The 15112-nt window shown below is 42.8% G+C and overlaps 1 protein-coding gene across 1 annotated transcript; it reads left to right on the top strand.

Annotated features, from left to right (window-relative positions):
* Window positions 1-1435: 1435 nt before the first annotated feature.
* On the top strand, window positions 1436-14764 carry LOC148103933 (uncharacterized). The gene is made up of 11 exons (XM_087839229.1): window positions 1436-1555; window positions 1643-1830; window positions 2084-2221; window positions 2391-2529; window positions 2773-2953; window positions 4805-4946; window positions 5277-5420; window positions 11105-11161; window positions 13191-13240; window positions 13991-14067; window positions 14654-14764. The coding sequence occupies exons 1-11, from the start codon at window positions 1436-1438 to the stop codon at window positions 14762-14764; spliced, it is 1347 nt and encodes a 448-aa protein (XP_087695355.1).
* Window positions 14765-15112: the final 348 nt, after the last annotated feature.

Below are 15112 nucleotides of genomic sequence, written 5' to 3'. Positions count from 1 at the left end.
CATAAAGATTGATTGCAGAGATTTGCATATCATTTATATTGATATTTATTTCTATTTATTCTATTTATTTATATTTATATATCAATATATTTATGCATATCATTTACCCTAACCTTAACTCAAAGGGCAAGAGCGTGAATGCAGCTGTATCATGAACCAGAGGTCAGAGCAACGTTGCTTGCCTCTGCATCACTGAATCCTTTTTTCTGTTAGTGAAATCCAGCTTGCTTACGTAGCAACAATATCTTTTCCCCCTAAAAAGAAGTTGCATAAATGTAGCCTACAGCTAATAAACCACCTAAATACCTCTACAGCTACATGTAAATTTAAATGTTTGATGATGTGGAGTTTTATTCATTCTCCATTTTCAAAGTAAGAAGCAATGATACCTTAAATTGCATTTTAAGTTGTTTTTGATTGTGCCCACATTTAAAGGAAATGATTATTATTCCCTATTATGCACCTTAATTTGTATTTATACAATTGCGTGGAATGAGTTCTGAGTTGAGTGTTTTTTAATGGCCAAAAAGTATTTAAATAAATAAATTGAGAGTTAAATTTGTCTTGTCTATTTCTTTTTTTGGTGATTCGCGACTCAAAACCGTGATCCAAACCGAACCGTGAGTTTTTTGATCCGTTGCACTACTAGTATTGACTGTAGTACGTTTTACCATGCACAAAAGACACTAATGAAACATGGAGCTTGCACTCTCTGATCTGTTGTGAACAGAAATAACTATTGTTTCACAAAACCAATTGACACTGTGTTAATCACTATTATAACTAAAAGATTGGATTGGATTTATATAGCGCTTTTCGAGAACCTCAGAGCGCTTTACATTTCCACTATTCATTCACTCTCACATCCACACACTGGAGAAGGCAAGCCACAGTTGTAGCCACAGCTGCTCTGGGGCAGACTGACAGAAGCGAGGCTGCCATATCGCGCCATCGGCCCCTCTGGCCATCACCACTAGACGGCAGGTGAAGGATCTTGCCCAAGGACACAATGACCGAGACAGACAGGGCAGGTGACCGGCAACCTTCCAGTTACAAGATGAGCTTCCCAACCCCCTGAACCACGGTCGCCCCCCAAAGGATGATATTAAAAACAAATCTGTGAAAAGGGTTTTGACAAATGTTTGTTGTTGTTTTGACAAATTCAAAACAACTTTGTTTAAATATACTTAAAAATATACTCGTGCTTCTTACTGGTGGTTTAGACAGCTGGATTCGGTGAAATCCCCATCTGACTGTAATCTTTGAAAGACGTTTCCTCATTCCAGGTAATTTTCTGGTTTACAAACTGAATCAGTTTCTGTTTGTGGAAAAAAACACATCAGACAAAAGGACAGAGAGTGAAAGAGAGGCTGTCTTTGGAAGTACAGGTGTTCTCAGTGATTTCTGCCTTTGTAGAGAGAGACACACATTCATCATGTCGCTCTCTGTGACATCGTTGGTGCTGCTGATGGTTTGCGCCACGCAGGCTTCACATTTTTTAGGCACAGTCATGACCTACTACCCAAAGGACACTTTTGCAAATGGATCTGTCACAGTACGTACATTTTCTTTCTAAAATAATTTACTTATTTTAAAAATCTTACAAGACTTAAGTGAACACTTTGTGGCTGTAAATTTAAAGGTGACTCTTCGGTATAAGTTGAACTTCCATCGCTGCACAGATGGTACCACATGGAGTTGTCTCAGTGGTGATTGTGGGACTGAAACCTACACACTACATGTGGTAAAACAGGAGAGCAGTGGAGACTGGTGTCAGAGAGAGGGAATCATGACTCGACAGGTTTCCAGTAACGCTCCGTTTGAACTTTGGTGAGTGTACAACAACAGGAAAAAGTCATTTGTTACAACATTTTTAAATTCTCAGTGATGGGCAACAAAACCAAACGAAACCACTTTTCCCCAAAATGTCAACGGCTCAACAAAAAATAATGTTTTCGAGAAGTGAAGAATTATGTTAATGATCAGCTCTGCTGTATTGGTGGCTCATGATTAACTAATAATTTATTAAAACATGTTTTGTTCAGACTTTAAAAACTGAATTTCTGATCAATTTCCACTGAAGGTTGAATAGTGGTAACTGGATATCAAACATCAATAACATCATATCATGGAGAGCTGTGACTCGGGTGGAACTGAGGAACCGGTCAGACACCGGCAAAGCCAACACATCACCTCAGACCACCATCCTACCAGCTGTGAGGTAAGCCCACTTAATGTGTGTCTATGTTTGTAACCCTAGTTTTCTTTTATATTTCATATTTTACATTTCACCCTTTCATATTAAAATGTATTTAACAAAGCATTTATCACTACTCTTTACATTGAAATGAATACAGCAAATAGAGCTGCAATCTTTGTTTCTCTCTCAGAGTTCCTTCAAACTGTCAGAGAGATTTCAGCCTGTTGATGTTTGACCCTGATGGAGACGAAGTTAAATGCAGATATGGAAACTCTGCACTCTCAGAGTGTAACCCCTGCACTCCACCGTCTGTCCTCAGCCTCTCATCGGTGAGCAATGACTGTTACTCTCATGTCAGATGAGACAGGCAAAGACTAAAAGCTGGCACAGACAGTCACGCAATAATGTGATGGGAATGTTTTAATTGAATTACAATTGATATAAATTTTGTAGAAGAAGTTTATCCAAAACAAGTGTTTTTTTCTACATTTTTTTTATATCCTTGAATTGAATTACATGACAGAAAACATTTTGGTTATTTTGACTTCAAGCCTGTTTTTGTCCTCTTGCAGTCCTCTTGTACTCTGTCATTCAGCCCCACCAGCAGCAGTAATGAAGGTTCGTATGTAGTACAGCTGGTGATGGAGGACTTCCCCAGACAGACCATCACTCTGACTCAAACCAACGGGACACAAACAACAATAACTACCAACGATGCCATCAGCAAAATACCGATTCAGTTTGCTTTGAAAGGTACCAATATACGTTTCATTATCTTACAATGAAAGCTCTAAAGACCTGCTGCTGATGAACTTAGTGCTCTGATGAAGCACTAAGTATACATACTCCACTTTTCCATCGTCCTGTTGCGTTTTCTCATCTTGCAGAGATTCCCCTCTTCACTGCGAACGCGCGTCTACTCGTTCTTCTTCTCCTTCTGCTTCATCAGTTTGTATATAGTATACTCGTTTGGCTCTCAGCGAAGGCGGTCGCACTTTTCTCCTCTCCTCCTTACCCTTATCTTCCCTGCTTAGCCTCTGTGTCCTTGTCTTGTCTCATGTGCATTACTTTCCCTGGAACAGTCTCTCACTGTCGTTCTCTAAAACCTAAAAGAGAATTATGGATTTGATCAACTGGTCTCTGAATGCTATTGACACCCTTTTCTCAACGAAAAGTCTGGGCTCGGGAGAGCCCAAGTGCCCTGGAGGGACTTTCCCTGCCGGATACACGATGGACGGGTGGCAGAAATGGAGGGTCATGTGCCTGGCGGGACTGTCGATCGAGGACGCTGAAGATATCTACCTATTCGGAACCATGATAACAGGGTTCATGCTGATCGGAGCTGGCATGGCCCTGACTTATCGGAGAATTGAGAGAGCGGAACCGGCTGTTCAAACCCCCCCAAGGCTGCCCGCTGGAATCGAAGCGACGGGACGAGGCGCGACCTCTCACAACGAACGCAGCATGGTTAACACCTTGGAGACGCTTACAGCTGCTGTGAGGCTCAAAACAACACCATTGAGCGTATGGTGGGATACATCAGAGAGGGCCCTGCTCAAAATGAGACCCTTGAGCGGAAGTTGGATCACATCACAGAACGGATCACTGCAGTTGTGAGGTCTCAGAATCAAAAGAATGACAACACCACAGAACAGAAATTTGATACCATCATGGGGAGGCTCGCGGCTCTCCAACAGGAGATCGAGAGACCAGTATCAGAGTGTTAAAGATCAGCTTTGAAAATTCTCATGAGCTGCTCGCATGAAAAGAAAATCAACAAATTCGGGATCATAATGCAGACACCACCACGGCGCCAGCTGCAGGCCCAAGGCTGAAGCCGGACAAACACTCCCTGATAACGACTGTGTGATGACTATTCTCCCCATCCCATGCAAGGCCACCTGGATTGGCTGGAGGACTGTTTACTTAGCCTGATAGGGCGAAGGACACTGTCCTCAGCTGAACTATGGACACGCACACACACACACTTACACTGATAAGCACTCACTCATCTCCCCTTCCCTTTCCAACGCCTTCGATGCTTGTTGCCTCCTGGGAACACGAGGCGGGTCTGGGCCCGCGCTGGCGAGTCGGCGCAGTGGCAGGATGGCTGCTGTGTTGCCTGGGATTACTACTCCTCATCCCCCTCCCCAACCCTGTGGCTTGTTATGTCTTCACAATGTTGTGCTGTGAACATTCATGTGCTTTTTTTTGAGTTCTTTTGTTTCCTGTTCTCGTGCTGTCCTACCATGGAAGCACAGCATGAGTAGAGGTCTCTTTTTTTCCTCTTGTACCTTCCCATTGTGTGCACACATTTCAGTGTTTTTTTCCGTAACTCTGCCGATCTCCGACTTGTAACCCCCATTTAATGTCTGTGTTATGTGTGTAAGGTCGGGGGGGTGTCGTCTCATTTTACTGCGGGGCAACCTGCATGTGACAAATAAAGTTCTGATTCTGATTCTGCTCGGCCTCTTGTACTGAGGTGTTTGACCACCAGTGTCATCAAGACTGATTCTCTGGACCAACAAATATTAATCTGTCCAGCAGATATTTTACTCTGGATCATCTTTGCATCCTGAGGTTAACTTCTCTGTATTCTTCCAGTTGATCGTGCAGTGCCATCCTGCACAGAAGGACTCTTTCTGCCCAAGTTTCTTCCTCCAACACCAGCCAACAGAGCTCAGCTCTACAACAATGTCAGTCAGACTCTGGAAATTAACATCACTGCAGAGGCACTTAACTCCACGTAAGTAAAACACAGTTAAAGACTGTGTCTGAATATATAAAAGTTTAAATATTATATTCAGGACAGCCTCTGGGTAGATATGAAATATAGTCCTGAGTCATGAATCTTAGAGAAATGAGTGACGTGCAAATTTAACATATGTTTCAGGTCTTCAGGTTACATATCTAACAACATGTCAGATGTCAAGTTACATGACACAGTGTCTGTGAGAAAAAATGTGGCCAGATAAAAGCTGTACTCATTTGGGAAAAAAAGAAATATGCTCCTTTTCCAGATGGGCAGATTTTGAAAAAAAGAAAGTTGACAAGTTTTTGATTTTGTTCTTTGAAGGATCTCTGAGCTGCTCTACAGTGGGCCGTACAATTTAATCAACAGCACATCAGGACCAGGACAGTTCACCCTGAGTTGGACACCATCTGAAAGCGAAGACGGACAAAGCCTCCCCATCTGTTTTGTTGTCCAGGCAGTTTTCAAGTCAGTCTCCTGTTTCATATAAATGACTCTGTAGAAAGTTATAGCAGCTGACATTCCTGAAAGGAAAGCTTTTAAACTCATATTTGAACTTTCTGCCTAACAAGTTTCCTGTTTAAAGGATTGTCCCGTCATTAGAAGACAGTTAGCTCTCCTTTGAGTCAATAAATATTTTTTATCTTTTGAGATTACAATTGTAGTCAGAAGATAAAATGAAAACCAGGAAGCTGATAACAAGAGGAAAAACAGCGGTTAGACAGTGTTGGGAAGGTTACTTTTAAAATGTGTTCCACTGCAGATTACAGAAAAAATGGCCCAAAATGTATTTTGTAACGTATTCTGTTACGTTACTCAATGACAGTAATGTATTCTGAATACTTTGCATTACTTAATATATTGTCATGCTTTTAACAACTAAAGGAATGTACTATTGCTGTGTAATTTATTACTATTACTGAAGGATACTCGCCATACCAATACCAACTAGATTTTTAAAAATCTTAATATAAAATGAGTAACAGTAGGATGGACATTAGATAGGGCTGCACTTTTTGCAGTGATCTCGTATAAAAAACTATTTCGGTATCCTGCCCATGCACTGCTGGCTGCTGTAACTGATGCCACCAATATAAACAGGATGCTTACATTAGAGCCTCTTATTGCATGTCTTGTTTTGGTTTCAAGCAATCAGAATCAGAAAAACTGTATTAATCCCAAAAAGGGCTGTGAATCCTACTCGAACCTGGGCCGGCTGCTCTCAGCCATGTCATATATGACTGCATGTGGACTGCAACTGAGCTAAACCTGCGCCCAACTGTGTTTAATCACCAAATTAGAGAAGACATAGAGAGGGGATAGCCTAACATACGAAACAGGAAATGGCCGCTGTATATTCCATTTATTTAAAAAAAAAAGTAGATGTATTCTGATTACCACCCATTAAACGGTAACAGGATACAGATACTAATATTTTGTATTTTAAATACGTAACGCTGGTACATGTATTCCGTTACTCCCCAACACTGCTTTTAAATAAGACAAGACACTAAGAACCTGGGTAGAGGATCATGGATTTATCAAGTAAATAAATATGGATGATTACTGGGGACCTTAAAATAGAAAGAGAAAAAGAGAAAAAAGACTGAAGAAGATTCATGGATGTAGTGAAGGAAGACATACATAGGGTTGGTGTGACTGAAGAGGATGTTAGAAACACAGGAGGCAAATCTTCTGCCTGTAATGACCAGTAGAATAGAATAATCCTTTAATTGTCCCACAAGGGGAAATTTGGGTGTAACAGTAGCAAAAAAGACATATACAAACAAACAGTACACAAGACACAGAACAGAAACATACACAATTTTTATATATTTACATCAAATCAAATCACTTTTATTGTCACATCACATGTGCAGGTACACTGGTACAGTACATGTGAGTGAAATTCTTGTGTGCGAGCTTCACAAGCAACAGAGGTGTGCAAAAATACAATAACATAAGAACAAGCAAAATATAAGGATGGCTAAATCTGAGAGTAATAAATATATGTACAATATATAAGAGTGTATGCATCACTGGATGTGTATACTAAATATGTTTTTCTACGTGTGTGTGTGTGTGTGTGTATACATATTTTACAAATTAAATAGAGTAAACAATAAATAAAATATATAAAATATACAGAGGTTGGTAGTTGAACATGTGCAAAATAAGTGGCATTTATATACAGTGTGGAGTGCATAATGTTGAAGTTCCAGTAGTGAGGGTGAGGTGTCTATGACGTGTTCAGCAGTCTGATGGCCTGGTGGAAAAAGCTTCTCTCATTCTGCTGGTTCGGGACCGGATGCTGCAGAACTTCCTTCCTGATGGAAGTAGTCTGAACAGTTTATGGCTGGGTTGACTGGAGTCCTTGATGATCCTCCCCGCTTTCCTCAGGCACCGCTTCCTGTAGATGTCCTGGAGGGAGGGAAGCTCACCTCCAATTATCCGTTCAGAGCACCGCACTACTCTCTGGAGAGCTTTGCGGTTGTAAGCGGTGCTGTTGCCGTACCAGGGGGTGATGCATCCAGTGAGGATGCTCTCAATGGGACAGCGATAGAAGGTCCTGAGGATGCGGGGGCTCATGCCGAATCTTTTCAGTCTCCTGAGAAAGAAGAGGCGCTGCTGCGCCTTCTTCACTGTTTTGTTTATGTGTACTGACCACGTAAGATCCTCAGCCAGATGTACACCAAGGAACCGGAAGCTGCTCACTCTCTCCACAGCAGCGCCGTTGATGGTGATGGGGGTGTGTACTTCTCTGCACCTCCAGAGAGGATAATGGTTACCAAAAACAGAGTACTGTACCCTTATTAAATTAAATAAAATTAAATACAGATAAGAGGCAAACCCTGGTTGTAGTGTGAATCGGTTGATAAAATAGTGCCAAGTTACAGCGCTGATGTAAACATCTATGTATGTTGGTAGCAATTTTGATTGTACAGTCTGACAGCTGCAGGGAGGAAGGATCTGCGGAAACTCTCCTTCATGCATCTAGGATGCAGCAGTCTGTCACTGAAGGAGCTCTGCAGTTCAGCAACATTTACATGCATGGGGTGGGAGACTCTGTCCATCAGAGATGTTATTTTGGCCAGAGTCCTTCTGTCTCCCACCACCTGCACTGCGTCCAGGGTGCATCCCAGAACGGAGCTGGCCTTCATGATGAGTTTATCCAACCTCTTCCTCTCAACTGTCAATAAACTGCTGCTCCAACTTACAACACTGTAAAAATGACAGATGCCACCACAAAGTCATAGAAGGTCTTTAAAAGCGCTCCCTGGACTCCAAATGACCTCAGCTGCCTCAGCAGGTAGAGTCTGCTCTGAGTCTTCCTGTGAAGAGCATCAGTGTTGCAGCTCCAGTCCAGTTTATTATTCAGGTGAACACCCAGGTACTTATAAGAGTCCACTATCTCAATGTCCACTCCCTGGATGTTCACTGGTGTCAGTGTGGTGGGTCTGCGTCTTCAGAAGTCCACCACCAACTCCTTGGTTTTCCCGGTGTTGATCAGCAGGTGCTTCTGCTGGCACCAGTCCAGAGTCCACTGTCTGTACTCTGAGTCGTCCTCACTTGTGATGAGGCTGACTATGGCAGAATTGTCAGAGAACTTCTGTAGGTGGCAGCGTGGGGAGTTGATGGAGAAGTCTACAGTGTACAGGGTGAAGAGGAACGGTGCCAGGACAGTTCCCTGTGAGGCCCCCGTACTGCAGACCAGCGTGTCAGAGACACAGCCCTGTGTCCTCACATACTGTTGATGTTCTGTGAGGTAGTCCAGTATCCACTGGGACATGTGGTGGTCCACTCCCGATAGCTCCAGCTTGTCCCTCAGAGGTCGTGGCTGGATGGTGTTGAAAGCGCTGGAGAAATCAAAGAACATGATCCTCACAGTGCTTCCAGGCTTCTCCAGGTGAGTCAGAGCTCGGTGCAGGAGGTATATGATGGCATCCTCCACCCCGATGCAAGGCTGGTAAGCAAACTGTAGCGGATCCAATGAAGACCTCACCAGGGGGCGCAGATGGTGTAGAACCAACCACTCGAGGGTCTTCATCAGATGTGATGTCAGGGCTACCGGCCTGTAGCTGCTGACGTCCTTAGGATGGGAGGTCTTTGGTACCGGTACCACACAGGAGGTCTTCCACAGCTGTGGTACTTTCTGCGGCGACAGGCTCAGGTTGAACAGATAACCTAGGATGCCACACAGTTCATCTGCGCAGCACCTCAGGAGCCTGGAGCTGATGCCATCTAGACCTGCAGTCTTGTGAAGCTCATTCCTCACTTGAAGTGCTGAGATGGAGAGGGGGTATTTCAGGGGTGTGGGGTGTATGTTGGAGTTCACAGAAGGCGGGGGTGGTGTGATGGTTGGGAGCTGAGAGGTGTGAAGTCCTGAGATGAAGGACAGGCAGTCCCTGAAGATGAAGGAGATTGTAGCAGGGGGGACGATGCTGTGGGAGGGGTGGGTGTTTGATCAAACCTATTAAAATATTTATTTAGGTCATTCACCCATCCCAAGTCTCCTGCAGCCTCGGCGGTTGGTTTTTGTCCTGAGATTGTCTTCAGGCTGTTCCAAACCCCTCTGATGTTGTCCTGTTGCAGCTGCTCTTCCATCTTCCTCCTGTAGTTTTCCTTCCCTTGCCTTATCTTCTATTTCAGCTTCTTCTGGACGGCTCTCAGCTCCTGTTTGTCTCCAGATCTAAAGACTCTCTTCTTCTCCTTGAGGAGAGCCTTAATTTCAGGATTTATCTGTAGCTTGTTGTTAGAAAAACACCGTACTTTTATGATGGGTACGCAGTTGTCCACACAAAAGTTCATGTATTCCGTAATGCAGTCTGTGATGCTGTTGAGGTCATGCTCCAAAGGGCTGCAGAGGTTGTCCCACACAGTAAAATGGAAACAGTCCCTCAGGGCCTCTTCAGTCTCTGCCGACCATTTCCTTACTGTGCGTTTCACAACTGGTTCTCTGTGTACTAGAAGTTTATACACAGGCTGGAGATGAACCAGGTTGTGATCTGAGCCCACCAGGAGAGGGAGAGGTGATGAGCTGTATGCCTCCTTGGTGTTAGCATAAAATAAGTCCAATGTTTTATTGTCTCTGGTGTAGCAGGTGACGTACTGGGTGAAGGTGGGGAGAGTGGAGGACAAGGAGATGTGAGTAAAGTCCCCAGAGATCAGGAAAAGGGCCTGAGGGTGCTGTGTTTGGAGTCTGCTGGTTACAGTGTGCAGGACCTCACAGGCTGCTGCAGCGTTAGCAGAGGGCAGGACATACACAGCTATCATAATGATGTGTGTAAACTCTCACGGTAAATAGTATGGTCTCATGCTAACCGCTAGCAGCTCAATGTCCTTACAGCATAGCATCTCTTTGTTAGATAACTCCCCAGAGTTATAGCATCTATCGTTCACAAACACAGCCAGACCCCTTCCTCTCTTCTTACCACTCTCCGTTGTTCTGTCTGCCCGGATCAGATGGAAACCATCTATGTTTATGTGTGAGTCTGGAGTTAGCGTGGTTAGTCACAACTCTGTGAAGCACATTCCCTGTAGCTGCTCTGATGTCGGGTTAGAGCCCCAGTTTTTTGGGGCGTGATCTCACATTCCCCATAATAACAGATAGAATTACTGGCTGGTACCTCCTAACCTTACTGTGATGCCCGATCCCGGCCCAAGTGCCGCGTCTCTTCCTCCTCACCTCGCGGGGGATGTTGGCTCGCTCGGTGGTAGGCAGAACAGCGGAGGCCCTGAGGGCTAACAGCTGATCCCTGCTGTAAACAATAGGTGGTTGGACCTCCACGCGCTCTCCGGACACAGATGCTGTAAAAAACTGTGATAAAAAACACGATTGTCCATAAAATTCTGAGCTCCATTGTGGGGTAGTACAGCCCTCAATAAAAAAAAAGAACAAGAAACACAATAACAACAAAAAAAGAGAAAAAAGGACTCAGTCAGGTCGGAGCTGCTGATACTGGCTGCCAACTCGGAGCGGCGCCGGAAGTAAGTAAGGGGTACAGTAAGGGGTGCAAGTATTAGAAAGCAGGCAGTTTGTAAACCACCATGTTGTAAAAGCATGCTCAATTAAGATAGAAAGTGTCAGTGTTTAGGTGACTTGAAGATATCATGGCATCGAAGGCCTAAATTAAACTTACTTATTTCTGCAGTGGAACGAAGTATCACTCAGAGCTTCGATGTGTCACTGTGACTGTTGCAAACGGTGAGTAGAGCCCTTCACCAATCAGCCACATTTTAAATCTAATTTACTGAATCAGTGTAACTGAGTTATAACATCTATTTCTGACTGTTTATAGGACCAATAATAACCACAACAACTACCACCAGTACTCCAACTACTGTACCTGCAACAACTACTACCAGTACTCCAACTACTGAACCTGCAACAACTACTACCAGTACTCCAACTACTTTAACTGCAACAACTACTACCAGTACTCCGACTACTGTACCTGCAACAACTACTACCAGTACTCCGACTACTGTACCTGCAACAACTACTACCAGTACTCCGACTACTGTACCTGCAACAACTACTACCAGTACTCCGACTACTGAACCTGCAACAACTACTACCAGTACTCCAACTACTTTACCTGCAACAACTACTACCAGTACTCCAACTACTGAACCTGCAACAACTACTACCAGTACTCCAACTACTGTACCTGCAACAACTACTACCAGTACTCCAACTACTTTAACTGCAACAACTACTACCAGTACTCCAACTACTGTACCTGCAACAACTACTACCAGTACTCCAACTACTGTACCTGCAACAACTACTACCAGTACTCCGACTACTGAACCTGCAACAACTACTACCAGTACTCCAACTACTGTACCTGCAACAACTACTACCAGTACTCCAACTACTGTACCTGCAACAACTACTACCAGTACTCCAACTACTTTAACTGCAACAACTACTACCAGTACTCCGACTACTGTACCTGCAACAACTACTACCAGTACTCCGACTACTGTACCTGCAACAACTACTACCAGTACTCCGACTACTGAACCTGCAACAACTACTACCAGTACTCCGACTACTGTACCTGCAACAACTACTACCAGTACTCCGACTACTGAACCTGCAACAACTACTACCAGTACTCCAACTACTGTACCTGCAACAACTACTACCAGTACTCCAACTACTGTTCCTGCAACAACTACTACCAGTACTCCAACTACTGTACCTGCAACAACTACTACCAGTACTCCAACTACTGTACCTGCAACAACTACTACCAGTACTCCAACTACTGAACCTGCAACAACTACTACCAGTACTCCGACTACTGAACCTGCAACAACTACTACCAGTACTCCAACTACTGTTCCTGCAACAACTACTACCAGTACTCCAACTACTGTTCCTGCAACAACTACTACCAGTACTCCAACTACTGTTCCTGCAACAACTACTACCAGTACTCCAACTACTGTACCTGCAACAACTACTACCAGTACTCCAACTACTGAACCTGCAACAACTACTACCAGTACTCCGACTACTGAACCTGCAACAACTACTACCAGTACTCCGACTACTGTTCCTGCAACAACTACTACCAGTACTCCAACTACTGTTCCTGCAACAACTACTACCAGTACTCCAACTACTGTACCTGCAACAACTACTACCAGTACTCCGACTACTGAACCTGCAACAACTACTACCAGTACTCCGACTACTGAACCTGCAACAACTACTACCAGTACTCCAACTACTGTTCCTGCAACAACTACTACCAGTACTCCAACTACTGTTCCTGCAACAACTACTACCAGTACTCCAACTACTGTACCTGCAACAACTACTACCAGTACTCCGACTACTGTACCTGCAACAACTACTACCAGTACTCCAACTACTGTTCCTGCAACAACTACTACCAGTACTCCGACTACTGTACCTGCAACAACTACTACCAGTACTCCAACTACTGTACCTGCAATAACTACTACCAGTACTCCAACTACTGTTTCTGCAACAACTACTACCAGTACTCCAACTACTGTACCTGCAACAACTACTACCAGTACTCCAACTACTGTACCTGCAACAACTACTACCAGTATTCCAACTACTGTTCCTGCAACAACTACTACCAGTACTCCAACTACTGAACCTGCAATAACTACTACCAATACTCCAACTACTGAACCTGCAACAACTACTACCAGTACTCCAACTACTGTACCTGCAACAACTACTACCAGTACTCCAAGCACAACTCTTCCTATATCAACTACACCCAGTGAACCATCTTGTGAGTATGAATAAAATGAGGTGATGTTCATAGAGTTACTCTGTCTCAGTGTAACAATTATTAAGCTCACCTTAATTCATGACTATTGATTGCTGGTCACACCAAAACAGTAAAATTCACGTCAGTTTTATATCACTCATTTGTAAATCCAGCAAAATACTTTTGAGGTATGCTGAGTGAATTTTGTAGCACTGACTAACTGCATACAAAATCCAAAGTCCAAAATAAAGGCATGAGCTGATTAGAGGTGATTTTCACCAGGCCACAAAAGCATAATGGTTGTCTTTGCAATCAACAGTGTCAATTAGTTAATAAACTTAAGATCAGCAAAGTAAGAAATATACAATCACAATCAAAATGCCAGCAGGAAGTAAATCGATTATTAAGTAAAGCTAACTAAGCCTTGGTGGATGAACACAGGCTCGTTCAACAACAAACACAAAACAAATTTGGTTGATATAAAAGTCTTTAAAGTGTGCACCTATTTAAAGAAAGATACACCGATTGATTTTACATTGTCACATTCTGGAGTTATTAAGCCATTTGTGTTTAATGCGTCATGGAGGACAACATGCAAGACACAATCTCTCATTACTAACACAAAATAGAAAAAAAATATTTGGTCTGAATTAAAAAAAATATCAACAGAATTGAGGTTGCTTGGAAACGTTGATAAATGCAACTACTTGCAGTAACTTTAGCGCAAAGTGATTTCTATTGAATTCTAACATGTTGCATTCTTGTGTTTAGATGTTGCAGTTTTTCAAATTAAGATGACCTCTTTGGTGGACTTGTCTAAAATTGATAGAGATACCTTCCTTACACAGGTAAGTATATTTTTATTTATTCAGAAATTATATCAGAGCGTCAAACAACTGCACCATATGAATTACCATACCACCATATTCTTAACAACTTCCACTCTGTAATGATAACACTTACAGCTGATCATGGAATATGTAGGAGGGACGAAATTGATTGACTTGTTGCAGCAGTGGCGTCTCATTATAGTGTGTGTGTGTGTGTATGTGTGTGTGTGTGTGTGGTAGACGCTAGGATACAAGTAAACAAAAATACGCAACCAAATTCCTCTGCGAAACTGTTGCATACAAAACTGCTATCATAATTTAAAGAATCTTCCTTTTCATTGGACAGAGGATTCCTTTGGATGAGCATGTCTAATATCCCACTCTGAGAAATGACTGTATGGGGCCATACTATGAACTGAATAATCATCCTAATTTACTCCACAGTGTTCACACATGATAGACATGCACAACCACAAAAGTACATATTTCAACATAAAAATAGTTTCTGTGAGCAGAGTTTTGTAAAACCTTTGCTGCTTCTTTCTTACATTTAAAAAAGAAATCAGTGATCATATCTCTCGCTCTTCTTTTTTTCTCTCTGTAGATCAAAAATTTGCTTATATCCAAAGGGCTGCCCCAACATATGATCATCCGACTCATAAGCAGCAAACCACAGATTGGTGGAACTGCAGCGCCCTCTACTGTCACAACATGAACATCTACTGACAGCTTCAAGAGTTTTTTCATTTCAGCTGCTGAATCAAGTTTTGGCTTCATTGTTATTTAACACACATTTTACTAATTAAGTTCACTTCTCAAGAGCAGCTTTTAAAAGCAACACGTTAGCCTGACTCTCCAGTGCTATAATCTAAAATGAATTAATTTGTGCTTAGAAATTGTTAGATTACATGTTATTTTTGGTGTGACTATCCTTAGTCTAGAACCGATACAATGATTATCCACAACTGGAAAAAACGAAGAACAGCTCAGATAAAATAATTATAGTGGAAGATTTTAACATTAATTGATGTTGATAATGACAACCTCACTTTCTGAAAACTGT

The sequence above is a fragment of the Neolamprologus brichardi genome, chromosome 3 (assembly GCF_056152115.1).
Source record: "Neolamprologus brichardi isolate AB-2024 chromosome 3, ASM5615211v1, whole genome shotgun sequence".
NCBI classification, from domain to species: Eukaryota; Metazoa; Chordata; class Actinopteri; order Cichliformes; family Cichlidae; genus Neolamprologus; species Neolamprologus brichardi.
Note: the sequence above shows the minus strand (reverse complement) of the source record. Positions and strands in the feature narration are given on the sequence as shown.